The 23,610-nt window shown below is 41.5% G+C and overlaps 2 protein-coding genes across 5 annotated transcripts in view; one reads left to right on the top strand and one right to left on the bottom strand.

The window, feature by feature from the left end:
• kif18a (kinesin family member 18A) overlaps nucleotides 1-524 on the bottom strand; it is a 28,442-nt gene extending 27,918 nt beyond the window's left edge. For both annotated transcript variants that reach the window (XM_070963933.1, XM_070963942.1), the window contains exon 1: nucleotides 218-524. In XM_070963933.1, coding sequence (XP_070820034.1) covers nucleotides 218-524 — 307 coding nt within the window. The remainder of the gene's footprint in view (nucleotides 1-217) is intronic.
• Nucleotides 525-1,756: 1,232 nt separating this feature from the next.
• mettl15 (methyltransferase 15, mitochondrial 12S rRNA N4-cytidine) overlaps nucleotides 1,757-23,610 on the top strand; it is a 57,711-nt gene continuing 35,857 nt past the window's right edge. Inside the window, exons 1-2 of one of the 3 annotated variants that reach the window (XM_070961575.1) lie at nucleotides 1,757-1,796; nucleotides 6,014-6,264. In XM_070961575.1, coding sequence (XP_070817676.1) covers nucleotides 6,031-6,264 — 234 coding nt within the window. In that variant the 5' untranslated portion in view covers nucleotides 1,757-1,796; nucleotides 6,014-6,030. Of the gene's footprint in view, nucleotides 1,797-5,938; nucleotides 6,265-17,481; nucleotides 17,554-23,610 lie in introns of those variants that run through there. The other 2 variants (XM_070961557.1, XM_070961566.1) reach the window with 2 other exon arrangements.

A 23,610-nucleotide genomic window follows, 5' to 3' on the forward strand; every position in this document is an offset into this window, starting at 1 on the left:
TCAAGAAAAAAATAATAATAAAAGAATCTAGATACTGAATACCAAAAGACTCAGATAGGGTTTCAGCACCAAAAAATGTGATTGGGACATCCCACTTGTTCAATATATTTTTGTGCTGCGGAGGCTCAGCTACTTCTTTTTGCTATTTGAGGATGGCAACATGTTTGGCTGACTGGTGCAGCTTTAACACACAAGTATGTATGTATTTATGTGTTACCTGTGCAGTTAAATCCATTCATCACACCGTCCAAGAGTCCTTTAGTGGTGTTCTCAAAAAGGTCAGCTTGAGTAGAGTTCTCACTGAAGACATGGTCAAAAACAAACTTGAGGTCTTTGTTCGCCCTCTTGTTGATATTTCGGTTCCGGGACCCAAAACATGTTACGTTCTCTTCTTTGGGGTCAAATATGAGCATGTGGTTATCGACAACTTGGACCACATTTCGACAGTTTTCACGCTTCTCATTGTCGCTGGTCGGCCTCACTCGAACAACCACCTTTACGTGGCTGCACACATCACTTGCCATATTGATTCCGCTGCAGTGACTCTGTTGGTGCAAAACAAAAACAAAGGGTTAACTACATTTTCAACACTTCAAATTGCAAATACTGACATTATTTTCTAATAATATGCTCATTAAATCACTCAAATTGAGAGAGAAGTGACCGTAGAAAAACCAAGAAATGACTGTAAAGGCCAAAATTATGTGACAATAAAAAATGGATGTCATGTATGAGGGCTGGAACATGCATTTCAATAGAAAACCCCTGCAATAAATCATACTTGTATAAAGGTTAGAATGTTTAGTCTTGTTGAAAATCTTATAGAGATGTCTTTATTCAAAATGATTTCCATTAGGTCCATTATGGAGGCTGTAGTTGCTGTGCTGTGAATCCTACTGCTTTATAATGTGACGTCCAATTTGCCTAATATCTAATATTTTGGCCATCCTCACTGATATAAATGGTGTTGGCATGTGAGAAAAAAAACGTGCTGTTGTAAGATGTTGTTTAAAAAAAAATGCTAAACTGGCAACTACCAGTTACAAAATCAGACAATGCTAAATGAAAGTGATGGTAACGTTATTCAATGTGTTTGTGTACACTGCACAGTCATTCCCATGCTTACAAATTAAAAAGAAAACTAATAGAGTAACGTTATGTTGTAGTCGCTGCTTTTCTCTCTTATTTAAACCAAAGAAACAATGTTTAATCGACCGATTATTTGCGACAATGAGGCTTAAAAACGGCACAATATATACAAATATTGCCTGACAGTTAATGCCTAGCAACTGCTCTCAAGTCACAAAAAAGTTACGATATAAAATATAACAGAGTAATTTCACTGTTTGTTAATTGCTATTTAATATGTTAGCATTAAAAGGCGTAACACCTGAATATGACGCCAATCCTGCCGACGTTAATTTAACAGGCTTAGCTAACGCCTGCTAGCTAGCTCGCACACAACTTCCAGCGGTACGTTGAGGTTGTTCTCTTTATGTCGAATGCACTACGTGTGATTAAGTCTTACCTTTTGTCAGTAGCGCCTTTCTTTCACTTCATTGCCACAGTAACGTTTTCCGATGAGACACAGGTAGATTGTGTGAAAAAACAAACCAAAAACGAACAAACAAGCTCGCTAGCGAGACTCAGATGGCCATAGCTAGCATGACAAGCGCCAATATTTTCAAAAACAAGCCCTCTTCCTCTGTCGCAGCAGATTGGATGCGAGTCGCCGGTCATGGGCGGATCAGAGTGACGCAGCGGACATGCTGCTGCTGAAGGTCTGGTCTATTACGGTAAGCCACAGTTAACTTCCCGAGGTGTACGGTTCACCGTCATAGTTCACCCTGGTCTGGCTAAATAGTTTTAAAATGTAACTCAGTGGTCTGCTTCCTTCATATCCATGTATTCGTTGACAGGTTCTGTAGTTAACTGCGCGCGACCATCCAACATGGTGGCATAGCAACAGTAAATATTGCCTCGCTCTATCGTCTGGTGTAAAATGCCCAGCCACTGCTGATCTAACACCGTCACAGATACTACAAACGCGTGACAAAGAACAGCTAACAATGTAATAAACGTTGTATAAAGCCTCTTACAGTCGTCTCCAGGATGTAGATGTTAGCTGTGTCAAACACACCTTATACACTTTAGGTAAGGTTAGTGTGTGACTTTGTAAATTGACACTATGCGTGTAGTTCTCATCCCCCACTGCACATTTTCTCCACGTTAGCTCTACTGTTTTAGCAAGGTCATTAGCCAACTGGCTTCACACCAAAACTGCGGTAATGGCACTCAAAAATAGCAACATACACGTTGTTACACACGCGTGGTTAAATTAAATCACCTTGTTAACAGCCAGTTATGCTATTGTGACCTGGAACCCACTCCTAGCTTAATGGCTAGCAGCTAAGCAGCTATGGCTACAAGAATATACATGGGTCTTGCTGAAATCATAGATCCATAAAAAAAATACGTCCTCCTTTAATAATAATGCCCTTACCATCCCATTCCTGGTGTTATTCTCCACCTTTCACCCAATGTATATCACTGGGAAGGACAACAAATGGGATGGGCTGTTAGATAGACTTCTATGTGATGAGTGAAAGTCACTTCCAAGTTGTGGCCATATCTAATTATTCTTAAGTGATAGTAAATGTGCAGTGTGCTTGTAACCGTTCATTTGCCTCTGCTGTTGGCTGAAATATGTAACATTTGGATTGAAGGGTAGGCGCTCACAATGGTAATGTAATTATGGTGTGTGTGAAAAATTCTTTTTGAGTCCTGTAGGACCCACAGTCTGACAGCAATCATGAATCGTCACTCAATATTTTCATTGGCATCTCATCAAATACTGTGTAATTCTTTGCTGCCATTGAGCATTGGCTTTGTGTTCACCAATGTCATGTGGACACTTGTTGCCTTCCTTCACCTCCTTCACATATTTCTGTTGTATTAGAATGATACATCAGTAACAGAGCTCTAATTTTCAATACATCTTGTTGCCAGGAAACACCTGAATACCTTTTTAACCATGTGGTTCACTGTGGTGCCTGCTGCGGCCAGCGTTGTTCATGTAGGCTGCCAAAATGTTGAACTAATCAGTCAAACATGTACTCGCTCTTCTTGTGGGTGTGGATGTTATGCAGTGTATGAACCACAGATGTATGCTGTTGGAAGGGTTCATCCTTCAGGGTGATTTGAATTAGCTTAAAATGTTAAAACTCAAATTAAAGCTCTGTAAACCTGTTGTGAGGACATCAAAGCAGTGGAAGAGTGAACCTATGGAAGAGGTTTTCAGGTCTGCTACCAACAGTCTGGATGAGTACAGAAAGGCTGTGACGTCCTCCAGCCTTTGTGAGAAATGCTTTGTACCATCATACACCAGGGTTAATTATAACAATGACAAACCCTGGTTCAGACAGTTATCGTTGCAAAAGGAAGAAGCGTCCAGGAATGGGGACAGGTTTAGAGAGTCAAAGTGCAGGTTTAGCTAGGCACAGAGATGAGCTCAACAAATGTATCCTGTTAAACTCCAGCGTTCTCAGCCAGCAACTCTGGTTCCATCTGGAACAAACCTAAAGCCCCCCCCACTCCATCAATGAGTTTCACCTGTCCTCTGGAAAAGAGGAAGAATAATGGTGGAACCACGGGAAACAAAAACAAGCTCCTAATACACAGTGGACAGCAGCGCAACTTCAGAGCAGAACCCACAGCTGAGGGAATGAAACAGACTTTATTTAATTTACTGAGTCAACAATAGCAATTCTGATTATCCATTACTGCAACAGATGGCAGACAGTATGATCATCCCTAACCCTAAACATAACTTGTTAAACAAGCAGAACATAAACTTGAAGAAATGTGATGTCTTCGGCCACTCTTCCTGCAGTTCTCTTAATCCACACCCAGTTTGTTTTACACAGCCATACTTTATGCTAAAGTACTGCAAGTGAACCTGCGTTATCCTCAAAACCTGAGAAAACTGTTGACAGAAAAGGTTCACCATGTCAGTTATATGGAGGTGGTTTGGATATCTCAAAAGCAACAAAGCACTAACATGGTCTGCAAAATACACTGTTGATGCCAACTAAGATTGGAAACAGACCAAATCTTTACCCTCACCGGAAAACCTACCACAGTGACCTACCACACTCCTTCCTGGAGAGGGACGTTAACAAGCTTTTTAAGAGGCACCAACCCACTTTTGGACCCCCTGCAGTTTGAATACCAACAGATCTGTAAATGATGCAGTAAACATGGCCCTCCACTTCATCCTCCAGCACCTGAATCTCTCAGGAACTTATTCCAGGATCCCGGTTGCGGACATCAGCTCTGCTTTTAATAGTGACTCCACCTACAAGTAGATCACAGACCTCCTGTCTGACTAGAGGCAGCATGTGAAGCTGGGAAAACATGTCTCAGACCTCTGGGCCATCAAAACTGGACTCCTCAAAGGCTGTGTCCTTTCCCGTCTGCCCTTCTCCCTGTATACTTCCAGCTGCACCTCCAGTCAACAGTCTGTCAAACTCCTGATGCTTGCAGATGACACAACCCTCATTGGGCTCATCTCTGGTGGAGATGAGTCCACCTACTGGTGACCCGGTGCAGTCAGAACAAGTTGAAGCTCAATGCTCTGAAGACAATGGCGATAGTAGTGGATTACAGAAAGAACCCAGCTCCACTTAACCCATCACTCTGTCTGACTCTCCATTTGACACTGTGGAGTCCTTCTGCTTCCCAGGCACTATTTACACAGAGGACCTCAAGTGGGAGCTGAACATCAGCTCCATCAGCAAGAAAGCGCAGGAGAAGATGTACTTCCTGCAGCAGCTGAAGTACAAATAGCCAAAGAGTATGATGGTGCACTTTGACACTGCCATCATTGAGTCCATTCTCACCTCCTCCATCACCATCTGGTATGTTGCTGCCACTGCCAAGGACCAGGGCAGACTGCAGAGTATCATTCTCTCTCTTGAGAAGGTGATCAGCTGCAGTCTGCCATCCCTCCAGAATCTGTACTCCTCCTGGACCCTGACCCATGCAAGTAAAATTGTGTCCAAGACTTCCCACCCTGGAGGCAAATGTTTTTAAACAGTCCCCTCAGGCTGTGGCCCATCAGGACCAAAACCTCTGAACAGTTTCTTCCCATCTGCAGCTGACCTCATCAATAAGGCCCGAGACCCCCACTGACAGTAGCTCTTTTTAAACAGGGATCCTGCATCACTGCTGTAAAGAAGACCTGTCATTACGCTGGCTTTGCTTTTTTACATCCACCCAAACAAAGCCGGTATAATGAAGTGTAAAGAAAGTGTAATGGCTCCGGCTCCCCCATTTCACACGTATGTCAGTTCAACTCTGTTGCTAGCTTAATGGCCAAACAACGGGCGTAAAGTCTAAAAACCTGAATCAGTGCGCTACACTAATGTACTTTTCTTGGACTCTGCCTCACACATCGCAAATATTCTGTAAATTTAATACTGTGAACTTTTACATTCATGCACAAAACTGTACAGCTCTACAGCTTTTATTGTTCTCAGATTTAGATTGTCAAAGTTCTGTTTTTTTTATTTATGCTTCTTGACTTGTAGTTGGTTCCATCTTTATTTATGTTTTGTTGTGCCTCATTTATTGTTGTGCACAAATTACGTGAATTCCTTGTATATGAAAACCTCAGCAATAAACCCTATTCTGATTCTTAAAAAATCCCTTCTGGAAATAGCAAAGCTACTTTATTAGCGTGCACCACAAGTTTTCTGTGAATTTACTCTTACCAGTATTTTTGGTCCCAGTTATTTAATTGCGCTGTTCTTAATTGTTGCATACCATTACTGTACGTACCCACTTGTTATAAATAAATTAGATATCTTTTCCCGATACAAGGAAAGTAGCTAACTTTGTCATGTATTTGCAAATCAGCAATTACCTGTCACTTGAAGTTCATAACTCCATCACCATCTTTAACTTTCAAAATACTTATATTACCACATGTCTTTGCTCTTATTTCTTCCAGAGATTGGTATAAGCATCATGATTTTCCACATGTCAGTCCGCTCCAACCCAATATTACGGAAAACAAATCTGGCTGTGTGGAGAGCATGGAAGTCATGGAGGTTAAACCTGCACTCTTCTACAGTTTGTGCATCTTCTGGAGCTGGTCCTGGTCCCCTGGACAGATCTGAAGAACTGTCCCCTGAAAAGCCTCCTCATACTCCTGTCATGCTTAAAGAGGTGCTTCAGTACTTAGACATCCAACAAGGTCAGGTATGTTTTTATCCTTATTTTCTATGCAAGCTTTTTGGTTTTTACAAAGTTAATCTCTGTTTGTTTAAATGTTCCTTTAAATATGCTAAAGATTCATTCAGACCAAATGAGTGCCGTGTGAAAGTATTCTAACAAAAGCAATGGTGTCATTTTACATCTTTCATATCACCATCATTGCCAATATAATTTATTCATCCAGTGATGTATTTTTGCATTAAAAAGCTCCTAGAATGTGTTCAGACTGTCAGCAAATCTGATGTGTGACTAAATTGGATCTCTAGGACTGACTACATTCACTGATATTAGCAAGCGATTAGGTTGTATTTGTATTTTCAGGCATTGTGATCTGGTCTCCCTTGGTTGCTGTGGTAATGGCACAGGCACGCAAACTCATACTGTTCCTCTAATGTGTGTCAGAACATTTGAAACACCTATCAATGTCCTACGTTTCGATTCAGCATCACTACTAACCACAGCCTCAAAAACTACAGCAGAGTGGAATCAACACCTCTCTGACAGCATCAATAACAACATATAATATAAGCCTAACAGAGATAAGATTTATTGCAGGGCTGTAGTATTAGTTTTGTAAACAAATACATTGGTTTGTTTTGACTTCGGTAGAAAAAAAATATCATCACACAAATCACAACACCTCAGTTGTATCTCTGAAGATGAGTCTTTAATGATAGTTATTCTCTTTACTGAGATGTTTGTTGCTAAGGTAAAAATTCTGCTCACACTATATAACGACTTGTTATAAAAGCTCACATGAATTGGACAGGGTACCAGTAGCTTGGCTTTTATTTAATGTATGTACTACCAGGACAGATGGGCATGAGTCAAAAGCCTTCTGGTGTGGCAGGCAGCATAGGAGGGGAAGTGATGCCCCCCCATATAATGCGCGGTCAATGCAGGTGGGGGCCATGGGTCAACAACTTAGTCAGGAATTGCGCCACTGTAAGGCTGTTGGCAGGACACAGGGTGCTGTGTCGCTCCTGCCTGAACTTTAGCACCTCTAAACTCCTCCGCTACCCGCCCATTTGCCAACTGTCCCAAGACAGCTTGCCAATCAGATGTTATTAAAGAACAGTTTGATAGAATTTGTTTTTGCATGCTGTAGACCTCACTTAGCGTGGCGTTTTGTAGAAATGTTGCATGATAACATTCAGAAGTCATGTTTTAAATGCTGCTTCACTGCAAATGTCTTTTATTTATTTATGTGATGACACATATCTGATGTTGCAGTTTCCAGAGCCAGAGCAACATTACAGCCTTATTAGGGTGTTGACACATTGCACCTTCAAATAAACAACTTTCATTAAACAATTTCCCCCGGGGATCAATATTCAAGATTCTGATTCTGATATAGCTACATTATAACTCTAATAATACACAACCACATGCCCTGACTGAGATGTCAGGCAATCACAAAACCTGAATTCTGTCATGACTCTCTGACAAAGCTGCCATTTAAGCAGTCAAATTTGTGGTGGTTAAGTGACGGTGTCATTAACAGATCTATTGCTGTGAGGAAGAAAACCTACCATTGATATCAGACAAATGTTGACTGGAATCATTGAGGGCAGTGAGATTAATAATTTGAATGGCTATTGTAAAATAATCACCGATATGTAATTGCTCTTGTCAGCTGAAGCGGAGTGTGTATGAATGGAGTACTTAAACGATGATGGGTGTCAGAGCAAATACTGCAGTTAAACCAAAGTGTGTAAATGGAGCCTTTCAGTGCCCTGCTGCCTCCCACACAGGACGTCTGGCTGTAAATGTGTATGCAGGTAGCTAATTTGCGCTGGTAGCCCACACTGTATTTTCACAGTTTTACAAATGGCCATCATGCTTGCTTGTTTGGTCTGGATTGATGGCTTGTCACATTTCTTCACTGAATGCATACATTCACTTAACAATAGTACCTTGATTTAAAAGTCCCATCCAATGGATTTGAGACAGTTTTCTGATGTGTTTCAGAACAGGATTTAAAACATAAGATGGGGAATGATTTTTAGCCACATCAGCTGCGTAGCCGTAAGGATGGTAATATCGGTCAGCTGGTTCACCACTTGGGTCCAGACTGAAATATCTCAACAGCTATCTTATGGATTGACATGAAATTTTGTACAGATATTCATGTTCCCCCCGGGGATGAATCCTAATGACTTTGATGACGTTTCGTCTAGCGCCACCAATAGTTCAGTTTTATCCTGTGAAATGTCTCATCGTCTAGTAGATTGTCTAGCGCAGAATTTTGTGCGTACATTTATGGTTCTCAGAAGATGTATTGCAATTACTTTAATGATGGTCTGACCTTTCATGAGATGATATTTGGGTTTTTGAGTGAAATATCTCAACATTTACTGGATGGATTGCCATTAAATTCCCTGTCTGTGCCCTCAGGATGAATTGTTAGAACTTTGGTGATCCATTAACTTTCCCTGCAGTGCCACAGAGCTGCTTGGCTTAGTCTTGTTAAAATTTGTTGAGACAAATTTTACTGATAAGTTCATTTTGACACATATTGAGTAGAAAGAGAGAGTTAAACAGGACACCCAGGGAGACAGGGTAACAGAATGGAAATATCAAGTGCTAGTACCTCATGCACAAGTCATAACTTTGGATGCTCAATACTTTTCCAGAGATGTGCACAAAAAAAAGATCAGCAGTTCAGATTAGCAGTGTTGAGTGTTGGTACGGTGTGATCATTCAGCTACAAACATAAAACCCAAGTTGAAATAAACCATACTTTTCTTTTAGTACTGTCCTCATCTTTTACTGAATGTGTTATTAACATAGTCCACCAGATAGAGATGTTTGCAGTAGAGAGCTAGAGGGACTCAAGCAGACTATTCACCAAACCAATATGATGAGCTGAAAGATGTGCGGAGCTGTTGATACTCAGTTGATGCTCAGTGGTGTTCAACCCACAACCCTAAACTAAATGCCCCCGCAACTTAAATTGAGTTTTGAAACTTGGCTTCAATCAATCATGTGAAGCAACAGTACTAAATTGACTTTTTTTGAGCTCTTAATTTAATGCTTTCATGCAACCTCCTCTTCAGCCCTTCAGCTTGGTAATACTCCTGGTTAAGTACAAGAATTGTGCTGAAAAGGACGAAGCATGAGGAGTCCTCCACTGGCGCAGGCTGCTTACGTAGGGGACCTCCTCTAGAATAGATTAATGAGCCATCAGCTGAGAGTCCAGGGGAAAAACCCTGTGCTGCTGTAGAAGGAGAAATGAGCTGCCTACTCTTACATTTCAGTCTTAACACACTCCCCCTTGTGGAATTAATGAGGCCATAAGTGTTAAACCTACTTTTTTGGATCAATGTCAGGGTCTTCCAACAATCAGCTCAAATTTTTAACAGGATTTGGCAAATAATAACTATTCGACTTAGATTATTGGATGGGCAGTTGAATATTCTTCGTTGTGTTTCAATGCATGAAGGTATATCCTTGTGATTTGCTGGTGTAACAGCAGATTTATTGTTGTTATTGAATTACTGAGGTAGTTTTGAAGAATTACACTTTTGGCATACATATGATTATAATGCTGAACAGCGAGCATCACCCATGGCATCATGCCAGTCATCCAGAATCTCAACATACACATTTCATCCCGTTGACAGTCACTATCGGTGTATGTTTAAGTCTTAGTTTAGTTCGTGTTAATGTACATTAGAATTAAATGATTAATATGTATAATTTGATTAGGGTCAACTATCTACATAACATGACCTCTTAAATGCTTGTACTCTTACCTCTTTACTAAGCAAATCTAAAGGCAACAACAGTAAACAGTTAAAAAACTCTTAAGACCTCCAGAGCACTTATATTTTTATGTCATCATGAAAGAAACAGAAGCATTAATGCCAGTTTATGTACAAAGCAGGAGGTTGCCAATGTGGAACTTGAACACCGTAAATAGCACAAACCAGGCTAGACTCATGATGACGATGGAAATCTAGCACAAAAATACAGCAAAACAGACAAACCACAAATCACAGGTGTTGTAGCTTGTTAAGGCCCTGAACCACAGCAGACTTAGTGGAGTGATGCATTTTTCACTTCCTCTGTTATTTGGGTTATTTGGCTGGCTGTAATTCGGACACATGAAGAGGCACTCTGTTCTTTGGATAGATGACCACAGACCACTCGGCCAGCTGCTACTTCTCAATGTTTTTTTTTTATTGCATTTTTAGGTGCGACATGGAGCGCAGACCAGGAAAAAGTAGTGTACAGTCATACCCTTGCTTTCTTCAATTTCTTGTTCATTTTAATGCCTGATACCACTAAAGGTATATTACCTGAAGAATACAATGAACACAACAAAAAATGCAGCTGATTCCATAATACTTTATGTCCGATTTGACATGCTTAAGCTTAATTGTATTCCCAGGGTATATAAGAGGCCATTGCATGTCATAAGCAGCACTGCACATTGCAAAGGCCTAGAGTGGTTTCCTGCTTACATTCAAGCCGTAGCACAACTCAGAAGTTGTCAGCTCTCACATAATGCCTAAAACAAAAGAATTATGTGAAGTCACAAAGGCAGCCATCTTGGCACTGCTAGAAATTGGCATGAGTGAGAGACAGGTAGCCAAAAAACTAAAGATCTCCAAGATAGCCGTTCATTACACCAAGAAAAAGCAAGCCGAACATGGTACTACTAAATTGCTAGCTGGTCCAGGCAGGAAACGTCTTTCTACCCAACGAAAGGACCGTGCACTCATCCATTCCTGTGTCAGGAATCGTCCTCAGACCTCCAGGGACCTTAAAAATGAGTGGGCACTGTCGAGAAATGTGCCATGCTCAGCAAGGACAGTTCAAAACCGACATCTTGAAGCTTGTCTGAAGTCACACAGGGCACGGAAGAAGCCCTTCATCAACGAAAGGTAGAGGAAGGCCCGGTTACTCTTTTCTAGGGATCACAAGGATTGGACTGTTGATGATTGGGCTAAGGTTCTCTTCAGTGATGAATCCAATTTTGAGTTGATGCCTACTCCAGCCAACTTACTGGTTAGGAGGAATCCTGGAGAAGCCTACAAACCAGACTGTCTTGCCCCTACAGTAAAACATGGGGGTGGATTGGTGATGATCTGGGGTTTTTTCAGTATGGGTGGAACAGGGCAAATGCAATTGTGTGAAGGGAGAATGAACCGGGTCATGTACAGGGCTACTCTTGAAAACAGTCTTCTTCCATCAGCCGATAAACTTTTTCCCGCCTCAAATGACTGGATTTTCCAACAAGACAATGCCCCTTACCACATGGCAAGGTCAGTTAAAGCCTGGATGGAGAACCAGAACATTTGAACCATGCCTTGGCCTGCTCAATCACCAGCACTGTTTTGGCAGTACAATGCCATAGCTATTGATGCAAGAACTTAAGTGATTTTGGTTATTATCAAGAAAACCACGGAAAATGGCTAGATATCAGCTCTTAAATTAAACTCTTATGAGCTATTTTTGTTGTTATCATTATATTTGTCCAAACAAATGTACCTTTACTTGTACCAGGCATTAAAATGAACAAGAAATTGAAGAAAACAAAGGTGGTCTAATATTTGTTTCCATGACTGTATAGTTGTGTGACATGAAAGAGTAGTTAAGTAGTTACCATCTGTGTTATGTCATCTCCACCTTTTTTCATTCATTGTGGTTTTGTGGAGTGGTAGCTTATGGAGGTTGTTAAGGAGGAACAATACATCAGTGTTTTATTGAAATTAATCCAGCATATCTAAGTGTGCCATTCCAGATTGCTAATGTCAGCACAGGCTATTTTTTTACGGGTACTGGGTGTATCAGCTTGTAAAGAGGGGCATACCTCTTTAATGATCTTGTCTCATTAAATTAGTTTTAAGTCTTGCAGCTGAATTTTGGGTCATCTGAGGAGACAAATGACTCTTTAAATCCACAGTACAGTGTGTACTATTTAGAAAGTTAATATACAATCTATAAAACCTCTATTGTAGAACTGACAGGAAGCAATTGAAGGGAGTTTAAATAAGCGTGATATATACTCTCTTTTTGATCTTTGTGGGTGAATGGGCTGCAGCGTTTGAAATGTACACTACTTCAGATAAAAGGTCCTTCTTTTGTGACCTTTATCTGGGTTTCCTAACTTATATTTCCAGTATCAGCCAGGTGAAGCGCTGTTGTGAATACAAGCAACGGGGTAATATGATCTTGTCTCTTCAAATTAGTTAAAAGCCTTGCAGTTGCTGTTTGGGCCATGCAAGTCAAGAAATGTCTTCCGGAGTAAATAAGTGTAAAGGTTAAATCCTGACGTTGTTGTCTGCGTATCTTTTCCTTCTGTAAATATTTTTATAACGCTGCTAACACAGACTCTTTATGAATAAAGTATTATTTGAATTTGACAGTGTCTCTGTCAGTGTCTCCTCAGACATACAATCCCTGATTTTAGCTTTGAAGCTATTTTAGATTGTAATAAGCAATATTTGGGCGGCACGGTGGGGCAGCAGGTAGTGCGCGTGCCTCACAGCAAGAAGGTCACCAGTTCGATCCCCGGGTCGGGCGGGGCCTTTCTGTGTGAAGTTTGCATGTTCTTCCCGTGCATGCATGGGTTCTCTCCGGGCACTCCGGCTTCCTCCCACAGACCAAAAAAAAGCTCATTAGGTTAATTGGTGACTCTAAATTGTCCTTAGGTGTGAGTGTGAGCGTGAATGGTTGTCTGTCTTTGTATGTTGCCCTGCGACTGACTGGCGACCGGTTCAGGGCGTACCCCGCCTCTCGCCCGCCGACAGCTGGGATAGGCTCCAGCCCCCCCGCAACCCCGAAAAGGGATGGTCGAGTATAGAAAATGGATGGATGGATATGTAATATTTTGTTTTTCAGCTGTAATCAGTTGTGTATTTGTGGGAATGAAAATTGGGTTTTTTTCAGATGTAGAAATGTAGAAAATTTGCATTTTATTGATATTAATCTGACAACACATGTTGAAGTTGTGTTGTAGTCCTCCTTTAAAAAGGTAGCAGCGCAGACAAACTCATCTGTCACATATAATGCACAGAATAAACAGTCACTATGTTTACATGCAGTCAGTATTCGGGTTATTGTCAATATTCCGGTTTCTGAAACATTCGGAATAACCTGTTTACATGCGTGAGCAAACAGCGACGCACGGACAATATGTCGACGCACGGAGAACGTCATGATGCAATGCGCGTCATTTCAGCTTCTTCTTCCTGTATCCAAAAACAACAACAACAGCCCGGGGCCGGTAGCAGTCACCTTCGTTTGCGCTTTGGTGCTGGTGCTGACCCACCACCAGTACTTGACACTATTCTGTCTCACTTTCTTCATTAATGGAAGACGAGAACGTGAAGAAATAGGAAATGGAGCTGGAGCTGTGCCATCCATATCCATGCTACCTGCACTCAAAAGACCAAGATTCCTTGCGAATAGAACATGTGCAGAACACAAATTAATGTTCTGTTCGATGGGGATATTCCGATAGGTGTATACATGACCAAATATTCAGGTTAGAAAAGGAGTAACCCAGGGGTCATATTCAGGTTTCTAAACACCGGAATATGAGCATATTCCGGTTTTTCAAAAGGGTTATTGGTGTTTACATGGCTGTGCACAACCGGGTTATTGCTGATATTCCGGTTATGAAAGGGTTACTTGACTGCATGTAAACGTAGTGACTGTCTATATTATCTGGAACAAACAATGAATTGTTTTCTCTGTACTAAACATGCAACCACAACTTCTTCTTGGTCTTTTACATTTTTTTTCTTTTTTTTTTTCTTTACACTCCTTTTTTGGGAGCACTGAGTAGTGAAAGAGGAGGCTGGTAAATAATTGATCCTTGTAATTAAACACTCCAGCCAGGGATGCTGGGGCTGATTGACGGCCAGATATTAGGCCCTTGTCTCGTAAGGTTGCAAGTTTAGTCTGAGGTTATCAGTGGCCAGAAGAGTCTTTCTCCCTCCCTGCCTCATTACTTTCATGAGTAGAACATTTCATAGTGGAGTGGTGGGTGGGGGTGTGGTGTGAAGACAGTCTGGTACTTCATTAGCCAAATGGGGTGCCTCAGTCTACAGAGCGCCAAATCGTTCAGCCTTGCAGAGCAGACAACCCATTTGTGGGTGCTTCACCACACTGTTGTGTTGGAGTTGTTTTAGCCCTTCCATCTGACACATTCTTCAGCTTTAGGTTCACCTGAAAAACAACTCAAACAAATAAAACAAATCTTCTTGTTCCCACCTGAGCAGATGGTGTCTATCATAGCTTACTTTGCTCCCATCATCCAAACTATATTTGCTCACTTTCCCATTTTTGCTACGTCTTACAAAGCTTTATATCATATAGGCTTACAGTAGATTATATTGTCCAGTAAAGCTTAAATGCGCCCCTGAAAGTAAATACTTTCCCAAATGTTGCACTTTATTAATGTTTAATTCAATTTGCCATGACAGCATTGACTCTGTATGTGTGTTCATGTTTGTTTGTTTGTTTGTTTGTGTGTGGTGAGTGAGAGAGAGTGTGTGTGAGAGAGAAATCTCTTTACAACTGATGCATGAACATAACATCAAATAACAACGCATAGCACAGGGTAAAGTGGAGGAGAGTGCTGCTTCAACATCAATTACTGAGAGTCATATTTGCATATAGCTTTAATAACAATTATTGAAATTGTATAACTCTTTACTCACATGCATCCAATATTGCAAACTTAGTAAAAATAAACTGGAAGCCATCCTCGATGCTGAATTGATGCTATTACAGCAGGTTTTATTGCAATATTTACATTTGTTCCTGGTGTGTGAGTGTGGGTATGCTAATCAGATACATGCCCTGTGGACAGCTGGATTTAGATGACTCATTCCTGCAACACATCTTCAATTGGTGTTTGTGTGAGGTCCAACTGCATTATCTCAGTGGTCTTTCTTTTAAATATGTTCCAGATAATTAGATGACAAAACATTTATCATTTAGTGTAGTTACTATTTATCACTGTTAGGGTTTTTGGTACCATTTAGATTTATTTATTGGGATTTTAATTCCTGTTTTTCCACTTGATTCCGGTTTTTATCAAACCGTTCCCCTCCTTGACGACTATGAAAATGTGCTGATATCAAACAATACCTTTATTTTCAGATGATTTAAACTAGCAGGAAGCGTGATTTATCATAATTGTTTAGACTTTTTTGGTGTTCTTTTTTGTGAAATAGCAAAAAAGATTACCTTTCTATGCCCAAGGTTAATATTAGTATACAGTTAAGAGTTTGTTGCCCTAGCCTTAAGTGTTTCTGTCATGTCTTCTCTTGCATGAAATAGTTTTAACAGCAGTCTTATTTGGCTGTATTACTGCTGTCTACTGTAAAACCATGCTTACGAGCTCTACTACCAGCCATATTGTAAACATAAGTGATGTATGGTAATGCCGGTGTACGCTGTGACAGAGATGAAAGTGTGACGATCTGCAAACAACAGCCAGCACACACTTGCTTTCTATATAATACCATCAAAGGTGCGGCCCGTTGCGCAGAAGCAATTTGTGACACAGGTCGCAAATGATCGTTGCTGAAACTGCATATGTATCTACGAGTCTTTGCAGAGCTCTCATGTGCTCATGACCTCCAAGTATGGCATTTGTTTTCACGATTGAAACAGCTCATAATTAGTGAGAGGAAATGATCTCATGTTGTAAATCGCAGCTTGCATGTTGCACACGTGTTGAAATTGCCCCTGGCTCAACTTTTGGCACAGCGCACTACAGTGTCATCCAGCATGTGCTGTGTTAATGCCGTCAAATGGATTCATTTTTACTCTTTACCGGATGATGATGGAGAAAAAGACTGTCTTCGACTTTCCATATGTGAAATCCCCCAAACAGCATCAGACACGAGGGTCTTGAGGCCAATTTAAACTGAAGGTGATTTAAAACAGGTGTGATATACACTCTCTTACTGATCTTCCTTAGCATGTGCTCCTGCATCTAAATGATCTTTATTAAACGGCTGTTGCACCTTCTCTGATAAAAGTCAGTGGCAGTGACCTTATCTGTGTAACCAACATTATCTATATTCCCAGCAGCATCCAGATGAAGTGCTGTTGTTCTCAGCTGGAGTGCTCCACTCCTTGCCTTCTCTGTTTCCTGACTAATTTGGTAGGAAAAGAGCATGTCCGCTCGACACTACATGACACTACTGACCTAAACCAGTAACAGAAGTTTTCTCGCTTCCCTTTCACTGTTCCTACACCATGTCCACCTCCACAGTTAAATCAGAAACTGGGGCTCCCTGATTTTTTAGAAACTGTATTGCACACACCTCTCTTAAAATATATCTCATAAATACCTGCTTGGTTCTTCTTGAGCCTCACATTAAATCCCACAAGGCTTTCCTCATACTCTTGTCAATGCACCACAAACCTAATGCTTTACATGCCAGATGTGCTTTGGCTGACCTTCACCTCTGCTGATGAATAGCTGAACGAAATACATGCATACTGGCAGAAGTGCTGGAGATAATAAATTTCAGCCTTGCTGTATTAGCGGCGTCCTGCTGAAGGCAACCCTCACATACAAGCTTATGTTCCCTCCAGGCAGCCTAAGGCTCCTGAGACTGACCACTACCCCCCAAAGGCTAAAAAGACTGATTTCAGTAATTGAAAGCCCGGAGCTCACTGATGGTCTTTTGTCCAAGTGGCAGCTCAAAGTCTGACCTTTGGTAGCTTACACCTTTACAAACTATAGATCTAGATCTGTGCCAGCCCCCTAAGCTTAGGGATGGACTATATGTCCACATAGGGTTAGGCTTTGGGTTTGTGAGACTACTGTCATCCATTAAATGTAATAGTGATAGCCGAGTTGCAGATCTCTGAATTGCTGGCCACATCTCTGATCGGTAGGATCTTTCCATGAGACAAGTGTTAACTGCTCTTAGCAACCACAGCTTCAGTGTTAAGTGAAAGCGAAGTTGGTGGCATGGATACGTCACTTACCACTGGTTGATTGGAGCAAAATAATAAGTGAAACTAACTGCCTGATGAAGAGGCTAATACTACTAGTCTCACCACCCATTGACACAGAAGCAGCCAATAAGGAAAATACCAACCAATATAAGAGGTACTGGTATGCCTACATTATGCACACTCACGCACTTTTGTATCTTTAACCACACTCATTGTGATGCACTCTGTGGCTTTTACAGTCCCTCCATCTCTTTTAAACAGGTACTGTACATACAAAACCTTGGTGGACTGATGATAATGCCAGCCATGGAAAGGCCCGAAGCAGCTTCATCAGTACATAGCCCTGCACTACGAAGCTTCCCTTCAAGCCCACCCCCTCACCCAAGCCACCTCCACCGTCCCCACCCCATTCCCTACTTCCTTTCATTTCATATTGTATTGTCAACCCAGTCTTCAAACTACTGGAAGCATATTCTTAAATGCCTCTAGATGTCTTTTTCCTCTTACCATGCCTTCCACCACGAAGCCCTCATTTAGCTCGACTCCTCTTTGCACTCCCTAATGGACTTGGCCCTGTTCTTCTTTTGTCTTCCTTTAGTACCATGAAATTCACCTTCGGGAGAGAAAGCCATCTTTCCTGATGCTTCTTTACATTTTGTGAATATAGTTAGATGATTCCACCCCCTCTTTTCAGTTTCTGTTCTGTTTTCTCTCGGGCTTTATATAGTTTGCATTGTTTCCTTGGCACACTGTATTGACAGTAGTGTCACACTTAAGATAAATCTTTGAGAGCAGTGAAGAAGAGCAATGAAGCATGTAATCATTTTGAATAGATTCACTGCATCATTTTTGACCTTATTTCTTGTTTCCTGTTAAAACAAAGAAATACCCTTTTGGCGTTTCTGTCACAGTTTGTGGCATTTCCTATCCACTGGAAGTTAGTTGTCTATATTTTGTATTTTTTCTATGTATTTGTAAGCATGTCAGAATAATGTCATCAGTAGAGATGGTCTTCTTAAGAAAAAACACAGCATTGGTAGTTCAAACTGCTTAAAATGGCCTATGTTTACATTCAGTGCCAAAGTTAGACATAGTCTGACATAGAGGGCAGAATAATGTTGTAGGGAGGAGTGGCGATATATAGGGTTTTCTTTGACAGTTGTGACCAGGCTTTGCATCTTCTCTTTTGCACACATTCAATGCTGCTTTCTTTGTGAAAGTGATATTTCCCTAATGTTGTTCTAGTAGTTGTAGTTGTCTAAACTGAACCATAACTTTCCCATAATTTATGTGGCACGGCTGTGATCTGCTAATTATAACCAAGTTGTTTTTGTTGCCTAGACATCACCATGCCTTCATTGTCAGGGTAGCAGACCAGAAAATTCTAACATTGCTCATTTTTGAAATCATTAAACACATCTTTAATGTAACAATGCATGCATCTCATCACGTTAAGTGATGCTCATAGCGCACACCAGTTGTTTCTTACAGACGGAGTAAGAAGTGATGGTGCAGTAGCCAGTGTGAGCCAGAGAGTGAACGTCTACTTTTTGTGGATAGTTGATGTGAGTTGATGCTGGAAACTGAGGTAGTGTTGTATCTCAGTGGGCGTCCATCTGTGATAACGCACATCAAGACTCTGATGATGATGGTGGCGAGTGGTTTAATACGTGTCATGCACTGACCATGTGTTGTCCTTCCTACACCTCCCTATGTATTTGTCAAGTTTTCCTGGCCTGCATCAGACCAGCATGACATGTAATATATTGGTGATTTGTTGGAGCATCTTCTTAAAGAGCCCCTCCAGACATGTTTGAAGACATAGTAAAAAAGTCAAATCACAATTGAGTTATGTAGGCAAAAAGCCTTAAAATTAGCTACACCCCTGCTCTCAATCCACAATCTCTGAATATGCAAACACTGTTAGTTTCAGACATTCAACTTTCAGACACAAGATGTCTCATACTTCACTGAAAAGGCCATTTTCAGTGTAAGTGCAGTGGAGGATTCATGTTTCCACATCACACTTGTATATGTTTCACCCTGGTTGACGATTGGCTCCCAAAATAGTTGTGATGTCACAAAATCGTGGTTAAATCACGTGTTAAGATCTAAGCACAGAGAAGGTTTCCAACTTCAGCAGATGAATGTGAAAACAGCCTTCTAGTCAAACTGCACACACGTCATTCTGCACAGTGAAGGTCAAACAAAAACAAATAAAAACAAAATGCAGAAATGTTGTCCTCTTGGATATTTATATACCAGCTCAGTTGTGAACATTATGATTTGACTAGACAAATCAAAGTAATGAGGAGGATTTTACACACCGCAACCCTCTTGCCCTTATTTTCAACCCCAAACTAACCTGCTAGACTGTGGGAAACATTAATTTGATTATCATGAATGACTGTCTCTCACAGCTACGCAGCACAGAAGTGAGGCTGTAGTCTCTGCTGATGTTAAGGCTGTGTATTCTGGAGCCACTGCTGCGTGTACAAAAGAATGTGTTTTTTGTGAATTAGATGCAGTTTTTCAAATAAATTTTTAAAAACAGGCTGGTATAGGAACATGTAGAAAATGTATCTTAGTGGAACTGCGTTATAGCAGACTTCAGGCATTCCCCTGGTATATGACAGTTATAATAAACGTGATCATGAAACATTGACATTGTTATAATTTAACACATACATTTGTAATTAGGATATCTGGTACTGACTGTAAAGTAATTCTTATCAGTCACTGGACCATTGTTGTAATGCATTTGCAAATTTGATTTGTGATGTTACTTACAGTAATTAGCTTGCTAAGTCTGTATTGTTAAGCCTGTGTCTGCATTCAGTTTTATGCAAAAATGAATCTTCCAGAAGAGAAAATGTAGCTCAGTAAATCTCCAACCTGCAAGACAAAAACAGACAGTTTGGCTGGGGGGGTGGGGGTGGAGAGTGATGACTCATGCACACAGTAGAGGTCCCTCCCTTTCCATTTCTTTCAGTGTCCAATCAGTTCTTTCCCAGCTGTCACTCATTGCCTCCAAATCAGATCCCCACAATGCTTTACTATCCCCTGTAAGTCGCTTTATTTGCGAAGGTTTAAAACATGTAAAGGTAAATGAAAACGCCATTCTGATCAATTTGACACACAGATTGCTGCTTGATAATGTGATTACCTTACAGTGCAGATGATAATCCTCTGCATCTAGGATGTTTTGGTCATTCATTGGCCCAAAATTCAACTGAATCGCACACGAACACGTTTCCTAATGCTCCAGAATAGATTATGAAACAGCTACTTTACGTGCATTGAGCTATGTTTTAATTTTACAGAAAGAAAGTTTTAATACCTTATCAAAATAGTTCTCAGAGAAGCGAGATTAATGCATTGTGTTTTAAATATAATTACTTTCAGATTACTTTTTCACAATGCAAGCACTCTCTAAAATGGTAGAAAGACTAATCGTTGCCTTGGGTTGCCCACATACAGTAAATATTGAGTTATTGGCTCATAGTTTCAGAGAAGATACAAGTGCCTGCTATCCCTGTTTCTCCAGGGATCTCCTCAGCACCACCGTGGTGTAAGAGCCAGTCTCCGGACTCCTTACAGTGGGCGGATGCTTGACATAGGCTTTATGAGCTTTATGTAGAGGAGGACAGGGACTGGGGTTTTCCTTTTTGCCGTCAGATTTTTATTGAAAAATGTAACAAATGTAACCATAGAACAAAGGCAGGGCTGGCATGGATTATCTGAAAGTGGTGGTGCGAAGAAAAGAGTACATAAAGAAGAAGAGAGAAGGAATAGAAAGAAAATGTGAGGGGGTTGAGGATGTTTGACTTGAGGTGAGCAGAGTGAGGGGAGGTCATTTCACAATAGCACAAGACTCTTCATACTATATCAGCAGGACATTTAGCTTTAATGTAGCTTTGGGTAGCACCATGGCACAAGTGGTAACACTGTCGCCTCACAGCTAGAAGGTCCCCAGTTTGAATCCGGCTGTCGACACTGGTGGCGTGTCCTCCACCATGCCTTCGGTGCCTGCTGCTCGAGGAAAAAAGGGGGTACATGCAAGAAGATCACCACCTGACCAATGGTGACGAAGGTGGTCCCCACCTGGTTCCTGGGCGCTGGCGTCGGCTGGCAGCTGGCAGCTGGCAGCCCACCGCTCCTGGTCTGCCACGGAGGATCGACAGACCGAGGATGGGAAAATAATTTCACGGGAAGCATGGCGTGTAGTGTGATGTGATAATAAAAAGTATGTTTCTTCCTCGGGCTGCACGGTGGCGCAGCAGGTAGTGCGTGTGCCTCACAGCAAGAAGGTTGCCGGTTCGATCCCCGGGTCAGACGGGGCCTTTCTGTGTGAAGTTTGCATGTTCTTCCCGTGCATGCGTGGGTTCTCTCCGGGTACTCCGGCTTCCTCCCACAGACCAAAAACATGCTCATTAGGTTAATTGATGACTCTAAATTGTCCGTAGGTGTGAGTGTGAGTGTGAATGGTTGTTTGTCCTTGCATGTAGCCCTGCAATCGGCTGGCGACCGGCTCAGGGTGCACCCCGCCTCTCGCCCATTGTAGCTGGGATAGGCTCCAGCCCCCCGCAACCCCGAAAGGGATAGGCGGTATAGATAATGGATGGATGGATGTTTCTTCCTCTTCTTAAAACAATCCACTTTTAAACCATTAGCCCATTCAGTTAAAGGCTGATGACTTCCAGAAAAGAAGTCCCCCAACATCTAATGGTGCAAGAACAAGATCATTGTCACTCAGTAGCATTCATTTTTTCAGCTATTATTAGGTCGGCTTTGACAGTGCGCATTTGGCGTTATATGGTCTCGCATCGCCAGACCTATCTCCACAGCACTGGAGATAGGTCTGGCTTCACCCATTGTCATTATATCGGGGAAAAACATTCTGGCTTGTTGGTCTAAGCCCAGGATGCAGCGACAGCGCCCTCGCCAAAATAGTGTTGGGGGCGGAGGGGACCTGTTTTGGTGGAACATTTGGCATCAGCCGTCTTTTATAGAGTTGTCTGCTGGGGGAGCAGCATCTCGATGGCTGACAGGAAGAGACTTGACAAACTGATCAAGAAGACCAGCTTTGTCCTGGGATGCCCCCTCAACTCAGTGGAGGTGGTAGGAGAGAGGAGGATGATGGCTAAGCTGTCATCCATGAGCGAGAACGACTCCCACCCCCTGCAGCACACTTTAACAGCATTGGAGAGCTCCTTCAGCGACAGACTGCTTCACCCACAGTGTGTGAAGGAACACTATCGCAGGTCCTTCCTTCCTGCAGTCATCAGACTTTACAACCAGCAGTGCTCCCAGTAGACCACACACTCACCAAGACTTTCAAACTGACTGCACTAAACATCAACTGTGTTCACATACACTGTGAAAATATTTAGCTCAGGTGAATTTCAACTTAAGGTGCAATATATCAATCTTTCAGTCAGGTGTATTATTACTTCTATGTGCAATATCAATACTCCAGTCAGGAGTACTATCATCCAATGTGCAATATCAGTACCTGGCGAATCTCTAACTTCCAATGTGCAAAATTGGTATTTCCTACGTGCCATGGTGTAAATTTGAAAATACTATATATTGTTACCACTCCCATATTTTACATTTCAACATACTTGGTTGCTAGTTTCTGTATTTCCCCTTGTTAAAATTGTTCATATTTTTCAATATTCCTTGTTTATATTTGTTTATATTGCTTGTTTGCTATTTAATGTCTTTTTACTGATGCCCTCTATTTTTTGCTATCCACTTTGCTGCCGTAATACTGGAAATTTCCCGACTGTGGGACTAATAAAGGAATATTTTATCTTATCTTATCTTAAATCCCTGAAGACGAAAAGATAGCAGATGCTAGCTTGTTTACGTTTGTACTGTTAGTGACCAGGTTAGGGTTAGGGTAACTTGCCATGGTCAACATAGATCAGTGGGTAGGTTGCTAGCACAGAGATTGTTGTTGTTGTTTCCTGTGGTGGGATTTGGACAAAGGTAACACCCAGACAGCGTAAGGTTTTCCCACCTGAAATAGGCACCTAATGACAAGATTATACACATACACATAGTCTACATCCAGTTAGCCAGACTGGGTGTTTTGGAACACTTTTAATGCAAAGTCACTCCAAAATGTAACAACAAATCAAGTAGAGCAAGGTGCATGGGAGGGATGGATGTTTTCAGTGGCTCTAACACCTAGGAAGAACTCCAGAGGCTTGGATAACATGGCACAATATATCTTCATGTCCTCCTCTTTGCCACAGGGTTATAGTGACACTCAGGCTGCTTAATGTAGAGCTAGCAAGTGAGTTAAAGCAACAGTTTAAATACAGTCTTTACAGTAAGGCAAGTACCCACCCAGCCAACCATTAAATTAAGAGTCATCAG

This window comes from Chaetodon trifascialis, chromosome 1 (genome assembly GCF_039877785.1).
Source record: "Chaetodon trifascialis isolate fChaTrf1 chromosome 1, fChaTrf1.hap1, whole genome shotgun sequence".
Taxonomy (NCBI): Eukaryota; Metazoa; Chordata; class Actinopteri; order Chaetodontiformes; family Chaetodontidae; genus Chaetodon; species Chaetodon trifascialis.